This window comes from Thunnus albacares, chromosome 4 (genome assembly GCF_914725855.1).
Source record: "Thunnus albacares chromosome 4, fThuAlb1.1, whole genome shotgun sequence".
Lineage (NCBI taxonomy): Eukaryota > Metazoa > Chordata > Actinopteri > Scombriformes > Scombridae > Thunnus > Thunnus albacares.
In genome coordinates, this window is record NC_058109.1 from 16,292,504 (window position 1) to 16,311,785 (window position 19,282).

The 19,282-nt window shown below is 40.2% G+C and overlaps 1 protein-coding gene across 1 annotated transcript in view; it reads left to right on the top strand.

The window, feature by feature from the left end:
• Positions 1 to 19,282, top strand: part of megf6b (multiple EGF-like-domains 6b) — a 61,720-nt gene that overhangs the window by 5,890 nt on the left and 36,548 nt on the right. The window contains exon 4 of the mRNA XM_044350278.1: positions 6,827 to 6,931. Coding sequence (XP_044206213.1) covers positions 6,827 to 6,931 — 105 coding nt within the window. The remainder of the gene's footprint in view (positions 1 to 6,826; positions 6,932 to 19,282) is intronic.

Consider the following 19,282-nt stretch of genomic DNA (forward strand, 5'->3'; position numbering starts at 1 on the left):
CCACGTCTATTCAGAGTTTTTACAGTTCATCTAATTCAGGTAAAGTTTTGGAGGCAGAATGTAGTGTCAGAAAAAAACCCCAGGTTGCAACTGAGGTGGCTTTTGTGTATTTTGAAAAGACTCCAATTGGCTCAATGACTATCTGGTTCTCCTGAAAATGAAGAGCCTCTTGACTTTGTGGTGGCGACTTCTTCCGCTTAAATGTTTTGAGGACCACTCAGTCAATGAGTTAAACCTTTTTACCTCAGCCCACAGCCACGGGCCCGGTCAGGATGGACGCGGTCAGTCGGGAGTGGAAGCAAGCAGTTATGTTGATTGACAGCAACAATAAGCTTTGTGACAGGGGCTGAGGAGCAGGGACAATGGCTCCTCCAGTTTGTCGTCCTCGTTAACTGCTGAATAGGAACTGGCCCCCTTTTGTGGTGGGACCAGGCTGGGGAAGGTAGCTACATGTGAAATAGGCTCAGTAGCCAGAATACAGGAAATGGTCCTCTGTCTATCCATGGGTGGTCTTTATGTGTGTGTGTGAGTGTTATGGAACACAGCAACAACTATGTCAGCGGTCATGGGTCCATATCGTGCATAGCTGAACACAAATAGAAACAGACCCAGACTCATACAGAGGAAAAGACAGAAATCAGCCAACTAAGACATAATACGGTGAATTATACGCCTAAACAGTGGTGTAAATTAGATTATTTGGTCCATCAAAATACCGCCTCAGATTACTCTGAGATATACCTTTTGATCTAATGAGTTACATGCAGATATACACATTGCTTGTTGCCCCGTTGTGAGCAGTATTCTCACAACAACTTGATGACGTCCTTGCTAGAACTTGCATCTTTGTAGAATTATACTTATTCTGGTATGAGTTTGACAAGCATGCATGACTCAGTGACATTAGGCAAGAAGTAGACACGGACCCAAAGTAATCTCATGACATTGCTGGCCAGCTACAGATGTGGGTGTATTGCAAGACTGTGAATGAGGCTGTGCGGAAATTAGTCTGGCTGGAAAGTTTGTTCAAAGTACAAACTGATGCTTGTTGCTCAAATTAGTGTGTTTTCATTTGCAGTTGCAGTTAAATACTTTGCTAGGAGTAGATATTGGTCTTTTCCTCTTCTTATCATGGCATCCATGCCAGAGCTGGATGTCAAATGGCAGGCATGTACAGCCACTGCCAAGGAGACATAACCAGAATCACATTTTTTAACTGGTTAAAGACATACTATGCAGGATTTCCCTTAAAAAACAATGTATAGACTCATACAAAAATAATCCTTCTCAGTCATCACTTATGACCCACTAGAAATGTGTGGTGGTGTATGTATCTACAGAGACCCTGCCCTCTGTCTGTATTTTCTTATTTTCTTATTATTTTGCTGTGTTTATGTTGTTTCTTGGCATCAACCTTTGGTCAGTGGGTGTGTAGCCCCCGGGCAGCAACAGCACACAGGCTGTGAGTTCGGAACTCGTAGCGTAGCGACCAGGTTACATCGCTGTCTCCGTCTCTCTCCTCTGCTCTCCCTCTTTGTCATGGATGTATAAACTGAACAGGTCTCTGTATCTGTTTGACTGAGGGCAGGGCTGAGCTTCACACACACACACACACACACACACACACACACACCCACACACACATATGCAGAGCAGAGAGGCCACAGTGGACAGGATGAAGCGTACGCTTCAGCTGCATTCACACCAAATCTGGCAATGAGGCACCTTCCTGCAGGTGAGCAGAGGTGTGGGCGTCTTTATTTATGAAACAATCAGAAAATAATGTTTTATTTATCTGATTCACTGCTTTGTTCTAGGGCTGGGCGATATGACCAAAATCTCATATCCCGTTATAGGTCATTTCATATCCTAATAACGAAACCTATCCCAATATAGCATATTTTAATTCAATGAATAAATAGTTGGTCCGTCCCCTCCGTCTCCCCCCACAGGCATAAAGCTGCCTACGTGTGTGCTTTTACATAGCATGCAGGTGATTCAGAGGGGTGACGGAGATCAGACTGATCAGAGCTGTAAACTCTGCTATGAGGGAGTACAAAGATGTTACTAGAACGAGGGGAGGACATTTCTCTTCGTTTGATAACAATTAAAAGTTAAGTTAGACTTTTCTGTCTGCTTCCCGACTACTTTAAAAAAGACGAGAGAAAAAGAGAGAGAGAGAGCTGAGAGCACCAGAGAGAGAGAGAGAGAGAGCAGCTGTGGTCAAGTGAGCTAGAGAGTGAATGAAGAGAGGGAGCGCTGGCAGAGAGGACGCCAGTGAATCAGCTCAATAAAACTATATTTTCTGATTGTTTCACAGTTCTAAAGCACAAATCCCACACACCTCCGCTCAACACTGCGGATGTACGCTGCACCGCCTGGTTTGGTCTGAGTACAGGCTAAGAGAGCAGAGGAGAGTAGTGTGACCATAAATGACGACAAAACGTAGTAGAGACTCTCACACTGAGCTGAGATTAAAAGAGTGCACATAAATTTAGTAAATAACACAAATAAAGACAGTCTCTACTGCGTTTTGCTATCATTTATAGTCGCTGTCTGGCTGCTTCTCTGCTCTTTCTCAGCGCTGAGGGGCTGAGCTCTCCGTGTGTGTGCAGCGCAGCAGAGACAGACAGCGGTGGAGAGTTGACGACAACTAAACTCGTTATGTTACGTTATGTAAAACCTTTGCGAGTAAAAAGCCAAGAAGAGTAATTTATCAATGTAATCTGCGTAAAAGATGGACAGACTCTAAATGACAAAAATACTGCTGCAAAGAGTGTGATTTGCGTCAACGATGTAAACGATACAGCGAAAGATGAAACGATAGACATTTTTTTCTCATCACACGATATATATTGTCATATCGCACAGCCCCACTTTGTTCTCGGTAATGCTGCTCCCTGTCTCTCTAGCTTGTTCGACCACCGCTGAGCTCTCTCTTGCTCGTGCTTTCGATTCGCCCTGGTGTCATTGAGCTGGGGAGGAGGGGCCAACTTTGAATGGTGTGTTTACAAACAGCAACCAGCAAATCCTGCATAGTATAACTTTAAGGTGAAGATATTAAAGTTTAGGTACAGTATGCAGTTAGTAACGGTTATTGGTATTTATGATAGGCACACGGTAAAAATGCGCTCCGTCCCATTACATTGGTTTTCAGCTGCAAGCAATGAATGAGGCTGCATTAAACTCACAGTATGTTTAACTTGTCTTGTGCCCCGTGCAGTTTTGCTTGCAGTATAGTGCCACTGTAAATTTCCTGTGTGGTCTGAGTGACATGCATGTTGTCTAATCCTTATCTCTTGAACATTAGAGTGGGAAATTGAGAATGTGTATCAGGAAGTGGATAGGTGTTTTTATTTTTAATGTTTTCTCTTTGTGATGTTACTCAATGTCAAAATACTAATATGTCAATATTATTATTCCACATATTTGGAAGAAAGGATGACAGTATATTTCACTCACAGGAACAGGTGTAATATAAACGTAGACATACATGTAGGGCGACAGCAAATGCTCCAGATATTCTAATTGCAGGGTCTTGCGCACAAAGAAAAAATTTGCAACGCGTTATTATGCCTACTTTGTCAAACCAACCTTGTGTCAAGCTCAAATAGTATTTAAAGTCTTTCAAAAAAACCTGTCAGAGATCATCTGATATAGTTGGCCCTGGTTTTCACAAGAACTCTTTGAAATGACACATTCCTCTGTGTAGCAAAACATGATTTGCTGCTTCAAAATACAGTGCTAGGCTCCGCGCGTACCAATTATGGCACCAAACGGAGCCCTGTGCGTAGGCCTTTGTGTCTGTGAATTGCCCTAAATGTGGTCTCCCTCTGGGTCTCGCTCTAGGGGTTAAACAGATCGACGGAGCCTAAACAAACACAGGGCGGCCTCTGTGTTGATGTGGACATCCCCTTCAGAAGCTGTAAGGGTGACACTTGCTCGTTGGTTTTCAGTTTCTCGGCGCGAGTCGCTGACCCCTGCTCTGTCTGTTTCTTCTTTTTGTGGAAGCTGCTAATCCTCTCAGAGAAGGTGTCTTTGTAATAGAGTGCAGGCATTCACTGCGACAGATGAGAGTGAGTTTTATGCTACGCTGCATGCCACATTAAGGAATTATTCCAGGGAAGATTAAGCAGCGTAAGGGGCTCAGGATGGGGGCGGCCCAAAAATGCCCTGGTTAGCTGCCAACAATCCTGTGTGTCTCACATCTCGGAAGGCGGAATGTACATTCCCCGTGTTTGTCGCTTACTCATACTACCCTGAAGTGACTCTGAGAGACATCTGACCTTTCACTTTGTTGCTGGTGATTTAATTAATCTAAAGCTTTTTCACCACAATTCAGGAATGTTTCATTAATTTGATCTCTCACAGCTGGTGGTAATATCATTGTCCTAAAGAATTTGGATCTAGTTTAAACTGTGCCGTTAAATCTGACCACTCAGTAAAGGATTTTTTTTTTTTTCTGCTCGTCTATCATCTGTTGCTTTCACCACACAAAAATTCCACTACATTAGATAATCACAGAGGTGGGGATAGTTATGTTACTGTATGTCAAGTACTACAGTGTATCATAGCTTCTGTAGCCACGCTGTCTTGAGCAACTGGAAGTTATCTCGGGAAGATTAGCAGTGGTGAGATGGTCTTCCTGTTGGAGTAGGATTTAACCGGCTTCAGAAATTGAGCAAAATGTTGGATTATTAGCTACGAGCACAAGGACATGGATATATTTGACAATGTGCATCTGTTTAATAAACCTCTGATGTTTACTGCCGGGATATTTTACGTTATGTGTGGGAGACGGCAAGAGAGAGATATTCATGACGTCTGTTTTGGGTTGTGTGTATTGTATGTGTGTGGGTGTGTGTGTATGTGTGGGGTATTTGTTATAGACTCCCTGGATGGTCCAACTGTTGAGCAGGTGTCTGAATATGGGACCAGATGACAAGCGGATGTTTAGGCTGAGTGCCGGTCTCCAAGGAGTCCTCTAAAGCTGCTGAGAGACATGGATGAAATTACTCTGGCTCGTCTGTGATTATTAGAGACCACTTCTTCATGCCCATCTCCTCTGCCTGGAGATGTTATGTTATTCCCTGTGGTTGATATGATACAGTTAAAAGCCTGATTGTAGATATACTTTAGCGAGCTTATGTTTTCACACCCTTAAGCACTTTTTCATTTTTTCATTTCCCTTTGCAGAACAATTGCACCGTTGTCTCTAAATCATCTGCAGAGAAATAGATGTCTGGGTGTAATTAAGGAAACTTAAAATTGTTTCTATTATCCAATAATCAATCATTAATTTCTTTTGATTTATTGTTTTGTCTATGAAATGTCAGAAAATGGAACTTCCCTGTGCCCAAAGTGATGTCAAAGTAATAGTCCAAAATTCAAAGATATTCAGTTTACGGTAATATAAAACAGAGAAAAACAGCAACATTTGAGAAGCTGAAAGTGAATGTTTTGTGTTTTTTCTTGATAAATGACTTCAGCATTTAATCACCTAATCATTTTTGTCAGTTTATTAAATAAATGATCAACCAAATGTTTCAGCACTAGATGAAATACATTTTACAGCTGCCCCCATTCATTTCTGAGTATGAGGGCAAACAGAGGTCACACTGATGTTGAGCAGTCCTGGGCACATTGATATCATTACTATGACCATATAAGGCCAATAAATGGCATCAGAACCAGCAGTGCCTGGTGTGATGATTGGTCATGCCATCTCTGGTTGGATTAGATGGGCAGAAAAATGCATATCTGGCAGAAGATGTTAGACGAAGATGATGTTAAACTGGCTTTCTAGTTGACTGACTTCTTTGCAATCATCCGAGGAAGGATTGCCGTTTAAATTCCTCTTGTGATTAGCTGGACTGTGTTTTTTTTTTTTCACTCGGTGTCCACATGTTGCCAGTCGGGAAGAGCAATGATAGACATCAATCCTCTGTACCTGTCATCACTAAGCACTGTACTCTGCTCAGGAGAGTGCAAACAACAGGCCTGGTTTAAACAGCTGTGTCTTACTCAACACACATCAGATAAGAATATAGGCTGGCAGATTTCAGCGCACATATGTTGTACCTGCACACACACACACACACACACACACACACACACACACAGCTTTAGGTGAAGGCCTGTCATGATTAATGTGAGTGTTGTGTGAGTGTATGGAATGCGATGGTACACCTCTGAGGTGGATTCGCATGTTCTGAGCTACCTGGTGGCTCTCACTGTTAATACATCCTGGATTCTTCGAATTTCACATCTTAACGAGTGAGAGCAGTTTGACTTACAGGGATTTATGGCCACAGGGCCGCTGGCTCCAAGAGATGGATGAGCCACACTTGCCCTGTGGCTCTCTGATTTTACCCCCATGACACTTTAGGTACATCTGTATGATCACTATTTGTAACAATGATACCAAAAGTTCACTTAATCAATTTAGATCTTTCTCAGGTAACATTTTCAAACGTTGTGAGGCCACTACAAGCTATTGCTGCCACTCATGTTTTACAGTTATAACTTTATAACTGATTCTGTGTAAATGAAGATTAGATATTTCTTTCCCTTGGCCCAAAGCCTGCTCCTCTACACAAAGAGAGCCAAGTGTTGGATTCCTCTTACATTGCTTTGTGTGAATGGAGGAGAATCGAGGTTCCTCTTTAGTCAGGAGGTAGCAGATTGATGATAAGGCTCAGATAGAAAGAGGTCAGTGTTTGAAACTGCAGATGTTGACATGACAACGGCCAGGTGTCTCTGCTGCACTCACCTTTTTTTTTTTTTCTTCTCTTACCACCCTGCCTGTCCGCATGTACACATGCAGCGGTATGTAGCTACGGTGTGTGCTTCAATGGGGGCCACTGTCGAGAGGGATCCACCCAGCTCTGTGACTGTCCTGCAGGGTTCAACGGGCCCAGCTGCCAGTATGGTGAGTAGAAACATCTTTGCAGTGTTTCACGTTCAGTATCTACTCTTTCCTCTCCTCTTTATACCTCTGTGTAAGTTTCTCCTTTTACATTCTGCTCGATTTCTTAGTTTCCCCCTTTATTCGTCCTGGGTTTTCTATCTGCCACTCTCAAGCCATTTTTCAAGTGTAAGAATCAAACTTTCAAGCTTCTGTTTTTAATAAGGGAATGATGTGACTGCATTCAATTTCCACAAATTAAAGCCACGCTGCACAGTTATATGAAGCTACTTTCCGCATTTTAACCATGCAAGTGTCTGTGGTAAGAAGTTTAAGAAATAGCTACAGTAAAAGTAGGAATCATAAAAACTCTTCTGAGACATTTTAACTGATTGAAACTGATAGCGACTTGCCATTTGATTAAAAACACCTTTTTGGCTCTTTGCTGTAGCCAATAATTCTGATCCATTTCAGTCAGCTCTCCAAGGCTCCCCATTGAACTCTTATGCGAGTGATCATCTTTCTCTAGAAATGAACAGGAATCTCCTCACATCAGTAGTTGGCTTCTTTACCAGCAGGCCAAGTATTTTATCAGCAACTCCATTGTTGAATTTGAGCTGTTGAAGTAAAACAGTGGAGGATTCTGTTGTTTTTCTGATAACACCACACGACAGGAAATTCCTCTTAGTGTCAACTTTTTTACCAGAATCGTCCATCTTTTGCTCAAAATAGCCTGTTTTGCATCAGTCAAGTTCAAACAGCAGCACCTCGCTAACATGCCACTTTTTTCTTCAACACATGATTTTCTCAAGAGTTCTCTGATGCAGCAGATGTAGCTTTATGACACCTTTTTAGCATACTATACATTCATTTCCTCTTTGGTTATTATAGCACTCATGATCAAGCCTTGAGAAATCCAGCACTGACAGCCCTTCTATATGATCAGAGCTCTCTGTGGTTGCTAAGCTGAGCTGGCTTACTTCTGATTACTTCATGCTTGAATGAAAGACTTAATCATTAGGACAGAGGATCCACGAACACACATGCCCACTGAGGTGCTGCCAAGCTCAGCTTAAGGCCTTTGGGTGCCTTATTCTGGCTGGTCCTGATTGGTCTAGTGGAGGTCTTTGAGAAGATTGAAGCCATCTGCTGACCATGATGTTTGCTAATCAACGTTCAAGCAAAATTCAGATCATAGATTTACATAAAATTTAACATATAAACACAGTTACATGTTGACTCTCTATAAGCACCCACAGTCTGATTGGGTTTTATGGCTGAATGCCTGAATGATATATACAGTATGTGTGTTGTGTACAATATCAGCAAATACATGCCTGCTGTCCATGATCTCCACAGTAGGAGCTCATCCGTCACTCTGATCAGAGCTTTGACAATACAGAGCAGCCCTGCAGTGCAGTGGCATATTTCTCTGACACATAATGATGTATCATGGTATAGAGAGGTGAAGCGAGGGCTAGTGCACACATCAGGATATGATGCCTCTCACCCTAAACTTTTCAAACAATGTGAAGATATGACAAAGATCATCATTAATAATGAAAAATAAGACCAAAGTTCAACCTTAAACCTATAATCCTGACATATTCCGCAAACCCTAATGTCATTATGGAAGAATACAAATAATTTTGTAACATTATTCTGAGCTCTTGACGAGAATTAATACACTATTTTTTTGCATTTGGTTTCAAGAGATTTTTCTATTCTGAAGACAAAGGAATCACTCAGACTCACCCCATTAGATGTAAGATGTATTTGTAAAATAGACCAACATGTGTGAGTTTGTGTCACTGTGTTACTATTAGTGACACAAGACAGTGAGGGTGCAAGAGGAAATGTCAAAGGTGTTGAAATAGATGCTCAGTTTATCAGGAAAAGGAAATAGTAAAGAAAAACATATGTGCTGTAGGATTTTAATGCACGTTGTTCTCGCTGTGTAGAATTTCATTTTCTGAGTCCAAGAGGAGACCAGAACATTTACAAGTAAAACTTCTTGATTGGATGAAAATATTTTTTTTCAGTTCCAAAATGAATAATCAAATCTGATCGAAGGACTTCTTTTCTCTGCATGTTTGGCTTTAGAAAATATACAGTGCAGTAGAAACTCAGTTTTTCTCCTCCCGTTGCCACATTTTAATACTAGTATTTATGTTCTCATTTTGAAATATCAAATAATACATAAATATTGGATGATACAAACCTTCTCTTGACACCTGAGAATTATATCATGTCTCCAATACAAGAAGGACAGTGGGGGATCTGGCACAACTTCATCCAAGGTGCTTGAAGAAGGGAAGGGATCCAAACTCAAGCACAACATTTAGCATTGAGAGAACAGCTTTATTATGACACACGACATACATTGCCAGTAAAAGCAGATTTAATCAAGGTGGTTTGAAGCCCAGTAAACAGACATTTTTTAATCTTTCATTTTTAACTGTCGTTGCTCAATTTATGGCCTATAACCGCAGTAGTTTTAGTCCACCAGCAACATTACTTTTCACCGGTTACAGTACGCTGACATACCATGTTTGGTAACTTAAAATAATATTCAGCTGCTAGAAAACTACTTGGTTAGCGATTGTTTGCCAACTATGGCAAAGTGAGTCTTACCTTGAAGAAAAATCGACTGCAGTCCATTTAATATGAAAGCCTGGACTTGTTTTCTTCAAATGAGTATAATTCACCAGTTTACTTTGTCTTAGGTTTTTCTCATTAGATTATTTGAGACAAACTTGTTCAAAATTAAATTAATAAAATATTTAGATATGTTGAATCCAACTTAATACTGTTTAAACTACTTGAAGTCATTTTTATTAAGTAAATGTTGCTTATTGAGTTAATATTAATTAACCACAATCTCAGTTTTTACAACGTAATACTCTTCTGATCTGCATTCAGTTATCTTTGTATCTCATCACTATATCGCTTCTCGTCCCTCAGTCTCGTTTGGCTTCCAGCCAGCCTCTGAGCGACACTGTTTGATATCAGCGCAGACATCAACAACCCCCTCTACCCTTCCACGCATTGAGATCCGCCAGCATTGTTCTGCAGTGTGAATGATAGCTGTCATCAATGGGCACCTAGGGGCCCTAGCTAGTGGAGAGCTTTGCAGCGGACCCCCACACCCTGATCCTCCCTCTATTTGAGGCTATCAGTCCGTAAACACTGTGGCAGTTATATTGCTCTGTCATTGTCACTGAATGGGCTGCTGGACGAAGGGTGTGGGCCTGCCAGTGTCTCCGCCTGACCAGGGGCAACACTTGGAATAATTCAAGCTGGACACAGCTCACAGCTCACAGCTGTCCCTTTTTGGGGTCCTGCATGGTGCCAAATACAGGTCACTTCAGAGTCAAGTGTCCTGAGGGCAAAGGGAATAGCTGTGGGCTAAAGTGGCTCATTTGAGGAAGACCAATAACATCACTCCTAATGAATGACTCTGTTCATTGAGTGACGGCTCTGATATATTGTTCAACCACTTTATGGTGGTCAGGCACATACTGTTTTGTTGTCACATTCTTTAGACCTGAATAAATAACCTTGGTGGTTGTGTAGACGAGCACACACACGGCTCACACGAGCTGCTCCCATAATCTAGTTTACTGCTGCGGTCCACATGCTTCACACAACTGTCAGTCACTGCTTGTTCTCTCTTGTCACGTTATCGCTTGTTTACGCAGAAAGTCAAAGCCACAGTAGAGGATGTGGCCGCAGACGAATGTGTGGTGCAACACTCCACTCAAAGATTCACTCATCATTTAATCGCTTAGGACGCTTCTCGGAAGTGTGAGCATTCCTATGCAATCGCATGTGGAGATATCCCCTTGAAATGCTTTTGATGTGGTTCGTCTTTGTTTGTGTATAGCCATTGGTGTGTGTGTTTATGTCCTTCAGAAGGGCCAATTAGTCCCCCGCTCTGTCTGAAGCGGTCATCTGTTTTCCTTTTTAATAGTCTTTTTGTCTCAGTAATGTATAAAACAATAATTACTGTTTTTTGTATTTGTGCCTTGACTTTATAGTCAAGCGAGGACTGGTGCCTACAGGCTTTCCTAGACAAAAAAGACAATAAATCTATTTTATTTGAATGTCTCACCTGCCTCAGCTTCATACTTTCCAAGCCACGATACTATCATGCTGTACAATAGGTCATTTAGCAGTTGTATGATTTGACATGAGTGATGGAGACCTCTAGATATGTGTCAATTAACTTTGTGTATATTACTGTCCTGATTGCTGCAGTTTTAAAAAGTCCTTAAAGTTTTTAGGATCTGGGCCATTTCTGCAAAATGAGCTACTTATTTCAGTCACCATTTAGTTACCAACGAATATATCGATCTTGTTACAAAACGGGCACTTTTAATGAATTGAAATCCTTGTCTAACAACAAAGGTAGTTGTACTTATGATGTTTTGTTTCTCTTAAATCCAAAACTCTGCTCTGGCTATAGCCAATGAGATTTAGTCACTTGGTGCCTGATGTACTTTGTATCCAGCCTGTCATCAGGAGACAAGTGGTATCCTCTGGGATCAACAGCTTCCAAAGCTTTTAGACCTCTGGCAGGACAGATGTCTTCATACCAGCTGACATCTGGGCTCAGTCACAGACAAACAGCCGGCCAGACAGGCAAAAAGAGTGTCTTCCAGGAAGGAAGACACTCTGTAACATGAAACTTTATCTTAGTTCAAGAATGTTTGAATATCTTTTCAAGCTGCTCCATGTGACATGTTCTCAGGGGAAATAAAAGTTATCTAAAAAACATAAAGTTAATGGATTTTGTAAAGAGTTATTTGACACAAATATGAGGAGTCAGTGATACCAAAGTTAAATCTTTAATAGCAGAAGTAAAAAATCCAAATAGATGTAACCTGATCCTGTGCCTCTGGTTATAATTATGCTCCAAACACAAACAAAATTTTGTAATAGTGGATTTTTACTCTAAATGTACTCATAAATCATTGGCAATAAAAAAATGGATTAAAATACTTTATTATGTGTTATTTTTTTCTGTCCATTCCAATGGACGGAGAATCTGAACAGGAGAAACCACCCAATAACAAAAATGACAATAAACAGTCTTAAGAGACCTTTTTTCAACAAAAAACATGAGTTTATATTATATTATATTTTATGATATTTTAACAAAATTATTGATTAAAAACAAGGGGTCAGTCCAGAGTAGTTCGTTCAGTTCATTGGATTGATGGGTTTAGTTGAATGTTCTGTGTACATAATCAATGCATTAGAAGCTGATTGTATCATTATAAAAGCAAAAATAGTATTTCCCTCTTCATTTCCCTGTTTCCCTTCCTTGTGGCATTCAGATCCTCTGACCGTTCTGATGGACGGATCTTTTTGAAAAATTCCTGAGTAAAAGCTATAAATCTTTAGTTTGACATATATAAATAATATAACATCTCATGTTTGCTTAAACACAGTTTAAACAGAAATTATGAACTTTAACAATATGATTGATAGTTAAAATGTGCCTTACGTTTCCTTCTCGCCTCACAGTCGGCCATCTTTGCTGAAAAAGGGGGTGTGGCTCTACCGCAGTCCACTTAAGATGATGTGGAACACTGTGATTGGCTTGTAGAAATCCAATCAAATAAGTTTGTTCATTTGGGTGGAATGAGATGACAGTAATCATAGATCTAGACTTCCCAGAAAAGTTATGTCCATTGGAATGGTTGGGGGATCTCGGCGGGTTAACGTGTTTATTAGGCTTTTGTTTGTTGAAAATGTGAGGATCTCAACCTGTGAAATGCTTCACTGAAAGAGTTCTTTCTCTGTTACACTAATTGTGTCTTTTTTTTTTCTTTTTTTCTTTTGGCCTGTGCAAATGATATCTTAATCATAAGCTCATATCTTGGCTGGTTTTGGGGTCATTGCGATGCCAGGAGGACCAGCTTGTTCTACACATCACTCAAGACAGACCCTCTGCTGATGACTATCATCGTTATCATTATTCTGTAATGTTTGCTTCAAAGCAGGCTCCCAGGCGTGCTTTCTCAGCCACGGTCATGTTATCTTTGAAGCTTTCAGTCAGTAAAAAATGTTAGTATATCATTTCACATTACTTACATTTATCCAGCCAGATTACGGTTGACTAAATAAATCTACCTCGGTCTGATTTATACCTCCCTCCTGTACATCGAATATCTGATAAAATAGGTGTTGCTGATATGTTACTGGAAATTGGATACTTTAATGGAAAGGTTGCACTGCTGATGTAGAGAGGTCATTCAGTTTTCCTTTTAGAATCAGATATGAAAAAATGAAATTGCAATAGTTGTGTAATATTTATTTAAAAATGAAAAAATAAAAAACCATAATCAGAAACATGAAAAAGGGCAGTTAGTCTGTCCTCATTTATTTACGAGTATCCTTCTAAAGTAGTGAATATGATGTCCAGTTTTAGTTAGGCTTATAAACATTGACTGAAGCTGTAAATAATGAGGTCAGTTATTTCTGTGAAGACTGTTGGTGCATGATGCGAGTCCTCCACAGTCTACTGGCTGAGGTGCGGAGAAAAGGCACAGTGGGAACGCACCGAAGTTTCACAACATCACAGATGCTACATTATGTTTCATTATATTATGTTTGAGTGTATTTCACATAACTTTTCTAAACTTTTGATGAAGATTTTCTGTGAGATATTTTACAATTACTATGCTGAAGTTATTCTGGTTCTATTTCGGAGCTGCATGGTGAAGTTGGATGCTTGTTAGCATGGTTGCAAGGTCAGCACAGCAACCCTCAGGGCTATTGTGGGATTTCATTGTTGTGTTAAATGACACTTGTTGAGTACACAGACTTGAACCAGGGTCATCTGGTCAAAGGACTGAATGTAGAAAACGTCTTAAGTATCTTCATGCAATGGGACATAGGAAAGAAAGAGCTATAGAAAATAACCAATAATATCAAAGTGTCATAGATAGATCCTTATATCGTGTATTTCATGGTACCATGTCAGTTTAGAGGGATGATGGGAGAACAATGAAATTGAGACAGTGAGAATGGGTTAATCACATCTTATTTCTTGCTCCTTCTATCTCTCAAAGTGTTTGTTCATTAAGTGAAAGTTTGATAAACTGAAGTACATACTTTACAGACATATCTTAAGACAGGGATGAGTGTGTGTGTACAATTGTAGTCATACTGTTATGACTACAGTTGATTTCAGATGTTCCTTCTCTAGCAGTCCTATTCTGCCATTACATAAAGTTCAATAGTGGTTTTTCCTCAGACTAAATGTCCAGTAGCCTGTTGTAACCTGTATTTTCACCCCCCCCCTTTCACTTGACTCTCAGTGCAACCATAGTAACTTGTCTTAAAACAGGTCATGTGGTAGTTCTCTAACTGGTCCATGTTTGTTGAATTTTGATGAATGTGTAAATTCTTACTCACAGGCATGTGTTTTTTTTTTCCTTTTCACATCTTGTTAATGCGTGCAGCGTTTATTCTTGCTTAGTCCTGGTAACCACTGTAGCACATTAAGGCCAAATGTGACCAAAAATGTGGGTGGTTTTTTGCCTTCCAGATGTCAAATCCCAGTTAACACATTAGTGGCAGGTTAGTTACTGACAGTGGGTTTATGTTTGAGCGCAAAAAGGTAATGACATGGTGTTTGCTCATCTTTTTTAGCCTTGAAAAGTGGAAGATCAATAGTCATTATAGTATTATTGGTATACCTGTGTGCTGAGTAAAGCTGACTTATTTGACAGTGGTGACTTTTGCTATGTCCTGCTGCTCTGTAGATTGCAGGGGAGCACAGAGGTCAAAGGTCAAGCCAGCATGTAGACCCAGTCCGTGGCTTTTAGAGCGGGCTGGAACTGAAATAGCTGGAGTCACCCGTAATGAGCAGCAGAAATGCTTCATGGGATCTAATCATATTTGAAAATGTGAGGTAAATCATCACTGTTGCTCACCAAAACATTTAGGGTGATTTAACACCTGTAGATGGTTCAAGGAAAAAATGATACACTGTTCCCTTTCAGTTTTGGTCCAGGTCATGTTCACACAGATTGTTTAAAACAAACAAAAAGGAGAAAGTATGAAGTCACGTGGACTGACATGTAACTCATTCATTGGACAGTTTCGGCGACTAACATCCTGCATCATCAATGCTACATTGGACAACATGTGGAAATCATATTCTGCTGACAAAAAGCAGGTCATGCTGCACTTTACTGCCCTATTTATCTTCTGTAGAGTCAAAGTTCCCGCAGATAAATAACAGATTATGAGCATTATTAGTCGAGACTGCAACTCAACCTCATTCTATGAATAATGGCGATTAGGTAAAATAAGATGAAAAGGTGGGAGATAGTTACTATGTTGTTGCTATGTTTCACTTCTTGATGAAGAACTGCCAAAACACATGGAGAGGGACACAAGCACAGCATACCTCTGGTTTAAAACCTTTTCATTTTCTGATTGATCTGATAGTGATCCCTGCACTTGTGCACATTTTGTTACAATGATATGTAACAATTTACATAAATGGTTTATAAGATCGCTTAAAAGATCACTCCTTTGGCAGTTCATGATCAGCAGATGGATTTAATAGTAGTTTAGCTTTTGAATTCATTGTAAAATCTATTGGTTCATTTTGCATTCATTCCACAAAGTAACCGCACCAGAGTCCACATGGAACTGGACTGAGATCCCCCTTTCATGTGGTATTGGTCTGATTGTTTAATTCGATTGACAGCTTCATGTCAGCCTAAACAAGTGGCACTAAATGCATCAGAGTTTGTTTTGATGGAACCAAATATATTAGGTGTAAAAGCATCCTAAGAGGCTGACAGTGATGGGAGAGAGCAGCAGTGACACAGATGGTATCTGTCATGTTTAGGGGATGCAGGTCCACATGGGGTCATGTTGTAAAAGAGAACATCCCAGCACCGTATGGTGAAACCATTTCACACATGCTGCTCACCCTAGCAAGGGTGCAAATCTGACCTTACTGTATTATTATTGGTATGTATATTAGTGAGGAAAACCACTTCATTCTCTCATGCTAAATATATAGTGTGTCTGCTCCCTTCCTGTTCAGGACCACTGAGGAATGTAATGAGAGGGGTGCTTTCAGTATGCCGGCCTTGGGACCCTCCTCATTGTAAAAATAAATCCCTGAACTCTGAGTCCCATTGAATGGTTTTTACTTGAGATCAAGAAAAACATTTGTAAAACCTCCATGCTGAGCTTGCAGAGCACTTCAGTGAGGAATCCGGCGTCCCCCATAATGAAACCCACATGCATACCTTGGTCTTCATGGCTTGAGTGGACAGTTTCCTTGCATCATCACTGATTTAGTTTTTAATTCCATCGTAATCCCATTGTGATGATTAGCCAGATTAGGAAGGCCCTCTTTGACCAAGGAAAAGTGAAAGTAGGTATAATTCTTTCTTTATTGTGAGGCAGTTAGTGCTCCAGGAGAAGAAGGAGGTGGAATTGATCCAAACATGCATATGTTCATGATATCATAAAGAGAATGTGAGATTTACAGTAATGTGCTACAGATTGACAGGTGTAGGACCATGATTTTGACCATTTAAAATGCACTAATAACACAATTTGATTACAAAGTAGCTGTGACCAGTATAAATCCACTTTCACTTTTGATTCCAGTAATATGGGAATATCACCCTTTTAAATGTTCCTGTTTTCTCAAACTACTGTACATCTTAATTGTGACTGAAAGCTGGGTTGAAAGACTTTAACACTTGCCTGAAATTCACATGAGCATCTTTCATTTTGGGTCAGCTTTACTGAGATCTAAATGTGAGCATGAAAGACTATAAAGCCATAAGATTGTAAAGCTGTGAGATACTCAGCTGCAGCAGTTTGTCACTCGTGATTAGTGTGTCCATCCTTCACTGAAAGGTCAAAAGGAGTTGGGCATCAAGGCTTAAGGTTATATAACGCTCATATAACAATTACCAGATTTGTGTTATCTACTCAAAATCTGGCCTTTATGCTTTTAAAGCATGTTTTAAGGGGGCGAGAATAAGTCAAATGGCTGATAATGGGATAGTAAATGTCTAGCAAGATCTCAAGCGGTTTAAATCACTCTCAGGGTTCCCCTTTTCCTCTCTGATGGGTTTAACAGGCTACAGCTGAAATGACTGTGAACAGGTTGAAGTCTGCTCTTTTACTTGGAGAGAATTACGACGTCTTAGGTTCTAACCTTAAAAACACAAACAGAAGGCGAGAAAAATGGTAATGAGAACTGTTTTAGGAACAGTGAACAAAGTCTGGTGGTGACTTAATCTTGCTATTCATAACTATTGATGTTCTTGAGCTTTCTTTTAGATGCAACACAATTTCTCCCATCAGCCATAAACTGGAGTTTAAATGGACTATTCCCAGAGTCACTGACATGTTTTCACCATTTGAAGGTTTAATCCTTCTTTGAGTATTGTTAGCAGCCACCATAGCGTGACTTCCAGAGCAGCTGAAATGAAGGAGGTTATGGAGATGTAGGCACTGCCGGGAGACCCAGAAGTTCCTGGCCAATATTTTCTCACACATTCTCTCTTTGTCCTGAAGTCCTCTGATTCTTTGTCTCAATACCTTTTTATGTCTTTATTCGTTTCCCTTTTCTTATCCCAGAAACTAAACGGAAGGAATCTCTTTAACTGTGAGAAGTTATCTCTTCTACAGTATCTAAGGATGCAACTGTGGTTCTTTGCAGTTTATTAATCTATTGGGGGTTTTTTTTCAATTTGTTGATTAATTGTTGAGTCTGTAAAATGTTGGAAAATAAGTGAAAAATCACAGTCTCCCAGACCAAATGGTGACCTTGAATTTCTTGTTATTGTTTCCAATCAGCAGTCCAAAACCTGAAGATATTCAATTAAAAAAAAAACAGAGAATAGAAGCAAATTCTCACATTTACAAAACAGAACCAGTGAATGTTTGGCATTTTTGATTGAAAAACAACTTGTCAAATTTGTTGTTGATATATTTTCTGTCGGTCGACTAATAAATGAATTGACTACTTGATCATTTTAGGACTAGTTCTGTCAAAAGTTTTCTGAGGATGAAGAGGAATCTGAGCTTGTAGAAAACCTAAAAAAAAGCTATAAATTACAATTTTTCTCTGATGCAGCAATTGTTTGCTTTTCCTTCCAGACAAAAGCATGAATCCTTAATTTTATGTCTGCTTTCCCATCCTGAAATACGGTCAGATATTTGATCTCAACCATGAAAGAGAGCAGCCCTGTTCCTGTGAAGTCAGTGAAGTTATCTCTAATGAGAGGGACTGAAGTGCAGTCAGAGGGTTGGGTGCATCCTTGTCCACCCTATCTGCCAGCACCCTAATCTCTCGCAATTGTGTTGAGTCTGGGCTCCCACCCTGTCTCATTAGGCTCTTTACAGCATTCCTGATGAAAGGTCGCTCCTTGTCATGATGGAGGCGAGGGCATCACGTGTGTGTAAATCAGGAATGACAAGAGTTTGCAAAATACAATTAGAGGAATAATCAGTGTGAGCTGATCCCTTCATCTGCAGTGGTGCCCTGATTCTCTGATTCTCTCCTACCTTTTATATCTCAAACATCCATATCTGAATTACAATCTGTGTTGCTCTTGTTCTTTTTATTAGCTCTTTGTGTATTCCACTGAGCCAAACACATCACTTCTAATCTCTGTTTTCCCTCCACCTACAACATCATCTCTTCTGTTGTGTATTATCTCCATATGGAAGCCACTTCGCCTTGGGGAACACTCACATGAGAGTCTCTCAATGAACAGCCTGCATCTTACTGATGTTTCGTGAGGTGTGAAAAGCAGATGCTAATCTGAAAGAAATGTAATGAGACAGAGTTGCATGTCTCGGCTGTTTTTTTGGAATCAGACTGCAAGTTGAATCTCATTACTGTCATTTGGGCTTTAATTGACCCTAATCTTTATCTCAGTACACACTGCTTCATTCTCATTCTAGTTGAATTAGACTTGCATTTCAGAGACACTTGCGTCAAGGAATTATCTTGGCATTTGTAGCAATAGATTTGGCTCTGTTTTTTGAAGGAGTTCTCAAAGGATCTAAGCTGGAATGAGGAATCTTCTGGCAGAACTAATCCCACTTACTAAACACACACATAAACATGAAATCTTGGTTAAAACAACAGTACCAACAACTCAGGGAGGAGACTGAGGTGGTGCAGAGAGTTGTGGCAGACAATGGTGGTGGCCTGTGAGTATCAGCAGAATAAGAAGTGTCAGGTTATAAAGGTCACTGTGTGCACCTGTGTGATTATAGGATGATACTAGTCATCTGGTAGCCAAGCAGCTGATGAATGAGCTATTGATAGTAAACAATGAATGATGCGTGTTGATCCGCTAATTT